This window comes from Macadamia integrifolia, chromosome 6 (assembly GCF_013358625.1).
Source record: "Macadamia integrifolia cultivar HAES 741 chromosome 6, SCU_Mint_v3, whole genome shotgun sequence".
Classification (NCBI taxonomy): Eukaryota; Viridiplantae; Streptophyta; class Magnoliopsida; order Proteales; family Proteaceae; genus Macadamia; species Macadamia integrifolia.
The window spans coordinates 1,427,510-1,435,249 of NC_056562.1; the positions used below are offsets into that span (position 1 = coordinate 1,427,510).

Consider the following 7,740-nt stretch of genomic DNA (forward strand, 5'->3'; position numbering starts at 1 on the left):
TCATGTTAAAACATTGCTAAAAACCAAAAGTCCGGTAAAAAAATATTTTGTTTTGATATTCATAAAATTATTTTCATTCAGGCGATTTTAACAGTATTCGCGCACTTAAAAATAAGTTTGACTGAAGCATAACTTTGTCATTACAACTCAGATTTAAGTAATCTTAGACTTGTTAGAAAACTGGTTTTATATTATAACTAATACAAAAAGTCTCATGTAAAAATAAAATCATTTGACCAGTCAAACTTATTATAGAATAAGAGCATTTCTCTAAATGTTGATTTTTTATAACTTAATATGACTTAATGTTAATTTTTTATGATTTGATGTGGCTAAATGTTGATTTTTAATGACTTGATGTGGCTTAATCTTGATTTTTTATGATACAAGGTATATATAACTTACTAAATAATGTTAGAAAATAGAAAAAATAAAAAATAACACTTGTTCGCTTAGTTCGCCTTATGGCGGGTGCCTTCTCGCCTAAGCGCTTAGACAACCCTCCACCGCCTTGGTTCGCCTTGGCGCCGTGACAACTATGATATACCATACAGCAGCATACGAAGTATAATAGCAACCTAGGGACCAAACTCAAACTACCATTTTGCGTGTATTTTTTTTTTTTTCCAAGGTTTCCAGTGTGCTTAGAGTGCTTAAAATAGGGTTTCTTATAAGTTTCAGGATCGAATAGGACCCCCCAAAACAAAAACTGACACCTTAAAGATTTCAACTGAAATTTTGTTGTCAAAATAACCTAATCTAACTAGGAAATCGAAAAAATAAAGGAAAGTGACTTAAATAAATCTGGACTCTTAGAGACCTATACCAGCCTAGCTAAAACCCTTAATAACAAAATAAATAGTACTCTTACTAGAGTACCAAATAAAAAAAAAAATTTCTAGTCAGAATTCAAACCTAAATATGGGCTTACAAAAGAGGCCCATTAATGTAGAACCAGTACCCAACTAGTCAACTAGGAACCAAATCTACAAAAGAATCATTTTATCTTAATGTCCACAAGTTACAGCTATTAACCAGCAATGGAAAGTAATGAGCACCTAAAAAGGAGGGTGTTGTAACACTTTGAACTACTGACAACTTACACAAGTACTGTGAAAACAGACCCAACCGAAGACAATTAAATTAGCAGCAGGTTTTGGACTATTGCAGGGCATATATATATGTAAAACAACCAGAAACTAGGCAGTAAGAAAATTAGCAATTAAAGTTACTCTGATGGGGCTTATATTTCAATAAATGGTGAGTCTCTTGGAGTTGGATAACACTTCAAAACCTCAGCCAAAACCAATAGTTGGATGCTGATATATAACACCAGTTCAAAATTAGAAAGCAAACACCACAAAATAGCAACTAACAGCAACTGTCAAATCAGCCCATCCGATCAGGCTTTTTATCAAAGGATGGACTTTGGGTGTACATTACAGCATTAAAATTAGGGCTATCTACAGTTCGATCTCATCCCCCCAACCACTTGATGGCTATTTAGTTCCCCCACCCCCTCTTTCGGTTTTGTTCCCCCTTGGGCTTTGATGTATTTTTTGTTTCTAATTTTGTTTTCCCCTGGGTTTGCTTCTCCTTGTCTGGTTAAGCCTACCCTCCCCCCCCCCTTTCCCTTGTATATTCTTCTTCTCTTGGTATTCAATAATTTATTCATCCAAAAAAAAATAAAAAATTAGGTCTACATCTGATGAGAGGATCTTCAGTTGCTTGGGTTTGAAGATATCAGCAGTAGAACTCCAAACAAAGATACCATAGCTTGTCTTCTTGCTTCTTCAACTCAGAACTTAAAGTGATAACTCAGTATAGCCTTCTAAGATCCAACAGCAAATCCAGCAGCACAGCAGGGTTCGATTGCTTTCCAGGTGCTTGATAATTGCAGAACAAATAAATAGAAACAAAAGAAATCAAAGAGGAAGAAGAAGAAGGGATAGGGAAAGGCCTCTCACCCATGGTATCTCACCATAACTCTCTCACAGAGCCACTGACACACCCAGCAAAATCATAGCTTTCTCTTCTTTTTTCCCACTCAAATCATGGGATGCAGTCCAGCCTTATTTCTTTTATGGGAAAGAGATCTCTACCGGGTCACATGCTCCTACGGCCAGACACAGAGTGGTGCAGAAAAGACCACCCTAACCCCTGGTTGGATGACTGTGCGCCCCCCGTGGTTGGTCCCTACACTGGCACAGTGACCATGCAACCAGATAGCAATCCCCAGCCCTTCTTTTATTGAGAGCTTCAAACCCCTCTTGCGAGGGGAGAAAGTTCACTACAGATTGCTATCAAAATAGCAACTAAATACAGAATAAAATCTAACATATAGCTACTTAACAATAATAGAAATTAAATAAAGGAGCAACAACTAATAAGAAACAACACAAATAGAAAGTAGGAAAATTGTCCCCCACGTAAGTCAATAATATCTTCCAACAAATACTCCACAATCAGCGAATTAAGCAGACCGGAGAGAAGATTGATTTTTTAATCCATCCACGAGGAAGACAAAAGCGACAATGGTAAGCGCTCCATAACCGAATTGTCTCATCAATATTTTACCTCTGGCTAGACACAGTGCCCATTCATACCGGTGGGTGAAAGGTTAGGCTATTTCATCGCCACCTTGGGACAAGGTTCGAAACTAGGCATACCCGCCATGCATAGTCCTTCTAGCGATAGAGTGTCTCTTTCTTCCTTATCTGTATAAGCTAGGGTCATTCCTTTCACGAAGGCTGACTACTAATGAGTGCCCACTGTCCTGTTCATAGGAGCGAAGTCATTCAGGCCACATTACACATACTAGAGCGGGGTGAAAGCTGTAGTTCTTTTGATTGTGTTCCAAGGAAATTAGTAAAAGGAGCAAGAAAGTGAAGTGAAGTCAAATCAATGAAGTGAACAGCCCAACCTCTTTGCTTGAGGCTTTGCTTCCCCTAATTCAAAAACACAACATAGACTTGCATGCAACTATAGTATTGGAAAAAGCTTCTCTTTGATAGCGCCAGAACCAAGCGAGGGCCTGACTACATACAACGGCCAGCGCGTCAGACCAAACAAGGAATGAGCCCAATGGAGAGCCAGGCACGTGCCATAACCACTTTTGAAAAGGAATCTCTCCTCATTGAATCCCGAACATTGGTCTCTTCACTCTGTCAAAGAATGGATTAGAGGACCCTCTCTCCTCCGGGAAGACTGTCACACAAGACCGGAAATGGGGGACCCTAGACTTAGGGAGTTCAATTCCCCCTCTCTCTCAATAGGTTTGATGATTCACTCGCCTCTCCTATAAATTCAAGTAAAGCTAGTCTTTCTCTTCTTTTGAAGGAGTAGATCAATAAGTTCTACCTGCATTTGTCAACTAGAGCAAGCCGCTCTCATTACCACTTGGGTTAGTTTAGGCTCGCTCCTTTGCTGTTGACCTACGATTGTCCACTTACACAAGATCCCCTCTCCATAGAAGGCAGATTCCCCCATCAAATCCATGATCGTCCACCCGAATGAAATTGGCTTCTTCTTTTGAATAACTACCTAATGTAGACTCTCCCGTTGCTCCACCTCGAATTGTATTATTTAAGCATGTATTGCTTGCCAAAGATCCTACTTCTACAATGAATAGGTCACCGGGTTATTCAAATAAGGCATGCCCCTTACTCGGGCAATAAAGATCGCCTCCCAGGAATGAAAATACCATTCACCATCCACACTCATTCTTGCACGGTTTGAGGCTCCAGAGGATGGATGATCAGTTAGGACGTAAACCCCATGCTTCCAGAACCGGATGATCGGTCGCTCAAAATAAAAGCTCCCTTGTGACACTAGACTGAACTCGGAAACATCTCCCTTTTCTCTACTCTAAATTAAGCCATCGAAAAAGAGTTTCCAAACACACAGGAATCATAGCAAAACTTTGACGATGCACGGAGAAGGCTAAAAATATAGACTTAAATCTGTCCAAAACATGCTGGTTCGATGTGCTATATTGAGCAGAAACTTGGCAGGATCTGGCCTTAAACATAATCATCACATGGGCCCAAATATGAGCCTTCCTAAGGGTTAAATCAAGGGCCTTATACTGCATCAACCATTACATCAATAAACCCAAAAAAAAAATCCCAGGACTCATAAAACCCAACCACAGGCCAAAATAAAGTCTTCCAAGATCCAATTGGCCCAATTGGACAATCTTAACTGCATTGATATGTAAGTGATATTCACATAGACTACCTTCAACTTAACCTCTCATCCAAAAAAAAAAAGAATCTAATCAGAATGCTAAAGTAGGAAAGGTGGGAGGAAGATCCACAAATAGCAATGCTGGAGCACCCCTTATGAAAAAGGATTAAATAGTCATAGCTCATCTCCATCTTCGTACAGATTGGATTTCAGAAGCTTTTAATCATTCTGTTCTGAGACAGGAACAAATCTACATTATAGGGAACTGAACAGAATTGGGTTTCAGCTGTGCATTTACATTCAAGTGAGACTAGAATAGCGCTTTGAGCATGTTTCAGAGTAGCATAAGCAGTATAACAGACAATCAATTTCTAATAAAATAAGTAACTTGAAGGGAACTTCTGTAATTCTATTAATGGGAAAGCCGAACTAATCATGGGAGACAAAGTTGTCATCCATTATGTTATTTTTGATAAGTTAAGAATGGTGGGGTATTTCAAGTATTTAACAAGAAGTCACAGATGACGGGACTTTATATATTCAATTTAGAACATAGTTTCAAGTTCTTGAACTGTCTACACTAAATTTTTCTGCTTCTGCCCAGCTGTTATACTGCTTTTAGTTTTACTGTTTCTACCTGACTTTCAATTCTAATTGCTGAAAGTTTAGGTTACCATTGTCAGAAAATTGCTACAGTAAGAATCAGTCGAGCCCATTCTTTAGCTATAATAATTTAGAATTTTTACAAGATAAAGGAGGTTGGGGCAGATTAAGATCTGCAAACCAGACTGGTTGCTTGTTCTGAAAACTCTAGCGTGCCTTAGCCCACAATCTAAAACATTTTTTTAGTGACTAACTGAATTCAGTAGAAATGATTGAGTTAACACTTCATGATAAATTTTTCTACAAGTCTCCAACAAGACTTTTAAAGTTCCATGATTTTTAGATGCATGGTTGACTGTTGGCAAATACTTAATTTTACAGGTACTTAGAAAACAAACTGCATTAGCCTCAGTGTCTCACACAACATGTTACAGTCCTTCAACTTAATGATTTGGGTTCAGATTAGGCGGTTATAGCTTCTGTAAAGGTTATTTCATACCCTAAAATTCAGACAAAAACAAATTTCATCAATACATTTTCTAATCATCTCTAGTTAGTTTTGTGATGGGATTCTGACATCATGATACTTTGAAGCTTTCATACCCCAAATTTTCCTGCATTGTTTACCCAATTTTTAACTACTTATAGTTCTTAGAGAATTCTGAAATCCAAAGAAATTTGATGATCTGAACAATCAAACCCATAGCCATCAAGTCCAGTTATACACAAACAAAAGTTTCCCCTTTAGTCCCTTATATACTACAAAGCCTCCAATCCTCATTTACTTCTAGTGTTCTACTCAATTCCAGATGCGGTTGTTGAATATTAGAAGTTATTGTTTATCAGAGTTATTTAATAACACCAACACCTATATTAGGCCCGGTACACACTGGCATTAGGGTAACCTAACTAATTCCTACATTCAATAGTCCACCCCCCCCCACCCCAAAAAAAGAGTAAAATGGGAACTAAAATAACCAAAACTCAAAGATATCTCAAACTAAAAAAAAAAAGGACCTTCTTTTAGTATCCATTAACTTGTTTCAATAACAAACCTGTAACGAAAAATAACCTAGAACTGCAAAATAGTATATTTCCAGTTACAAAGCCCAATTAATGACAGCTATAATGGCTTACCACTATGAGGCATACATAGGGGTGATCTGTTCAACAACACTGTTGGAAGGGTTGTATAACCTATAGATTCGCCACATCACATATTCCAGGTCCTATAGGCTATATCAACCATATTGGTCACATTATTGAATTTTTAACTTGGTATTTTCTGCTCTTGAACCAAAGTTGATTTTTCAACCAATTTTTAGAGCTTTATACTTCCATGTCCGGAAATTTTTTGGTGTCAAATTTACATGAGGAAAGATGGTATGTCGACAACAAATCTACAAAACATGAGCAATAATTAAGCAGTGCTATGAAGCAGATATTTAGGGACGTCTACAAAAGCTTATCTTCATGGGGAAACAGAAGCCCCTGCAAAATACTCTAAACAAAAAATAAGGACCCAAACGAGAAACTAATTAGACTCCATCTCAACATCCTGAATGTTAAATCACGCAAGTTTTACAACATAGGAGAAAATATAGGGACAGATGATTTTCAAACCAACCCTTTTCCGTTTCTTAGGCTCCATTAAAAATGGAGAGTCCTTCCTCAACGGCCATCTCAATTCAAAGCAAGCACGCGACCTACACAAATGTTGGGATTGACGACACAAAATTATTGCAAGATAATATAATTTGAAGTAAATACAAAATCATTCATACCCAAATATATATATATATAAGAAAAACCTAACCAAAAATATTCATTGAAGTCATCATAATTCCGCCACGCAGAATGTGCAGCTTTCCCATTGTTATTTCGATCAGCCTCCTGTAAATATAGAAGATGATGGAATGTAACTGCTAACAAGAACCAGCAGAAAATACAAAAGAGAGATCCCAAAGAACTACAAAGAGTTTTAAAAAAAGTCAACCATGAGATTTTTTTGTCTGTAAGAAACTATGAGATTTCTTTCTCTACGGGCCTAGTATAGGACAGTGGGCCTTTTTCAATAAGCCAATGGCTTACTGAAAAGGAAGTTCACAATCTCCCAACGATTCTCTGAATTCATAATCCCGCTGGGCTTGCCTTTCTATAACAGATTTTCAAAAGTGATTGCTATGCATCTCCCAATGCTAAGACAATAACCCAAGGCCCCACACCAACATTAGCCCAACCAAGAAAATAACAGGTAAGGGTAGACTTTTCAGATTTAGAGTTGGGCTCGGGTTGAGTTATTTAAAAAAAAATCAAGGTTCCCCAGGTTGGTCTCAAGCTGATGTCTTGAGTAACCAGAACCTGACAAAACTCCCCCCCAGAGAGGGGATGAGACAATTGAAGAAATTATAAACCTTTTAGGTTGCGACAATTGGAATATAGGAGAAAGTTGTCCTGCACTGTGGGTGCAGGAAAAGTATGGCCATCAATAGCCATAAATATCTGCCCCCCTCCCTACAGTACAGGGTCAATAATACACCTGGACTGTTCCCTGACACCCTATGGAGAACATCCGAAGGCCTGGGTCAAGGGATTTTACCTTGAATGTGGCTGAAGGAAAACCATCTCCTAGAATATATAGTTACTAACAGTAAGTTACTAAAATAAATTATATACAACCGAAATTTTAAGCATATATGTAATCTTATTCCATTGCTAAAATCAGAAAGTATACTAAGCCAGAAACGCAACAACCAAGCCCAACGTTACAAAACTCTTCTCTGGATTGAGCATAGGGTTTTTCTTCTTTATTTATTTATTAATTTTCTGGGTGGCGGGGTTGTTCGGTGGAGAATGGGTTACTGGCCTGAACTTGGCTAGACAAACTAAAACCCACGGTCAGATTGGGTCATGCTTGCCTTCCCAATCCGGGCTCGAGCTACAACCTCC

General features: G+C 38.2%; 1 protein-coding gene across 2 annotated transcripts in view; it reads right to left on the reverse strand.

Moving 5' to 3' along the window:
* The window catches only part of LOC122081999 (callose synthase 10-like), a 107,927-nt gene that overhangs the window by 62,325 nt on the left and 37,862 nt on the right, over positions 1 to 7,740 (reverse strand). For both annotated transcript variants that reach the window (XM_042649466.1, XM_042649464.1), the window contains exons 11-12: positions 6,608 to 6,684; positions 6,419 to 6,497 (exon numbers count right to left, since the gene is read on the reverse strand). In XM_042649466.1, coding sequence (XP_042505400.1) covers positions 6,419 to 6,497; positions 6,608 to 6,684 — 156 coding nt within the window. The remainder of the gene's footprint in view (positions 1 to 6,418; positions 6,498 to 6,607; positions 6,685 to 7,740) is intronic.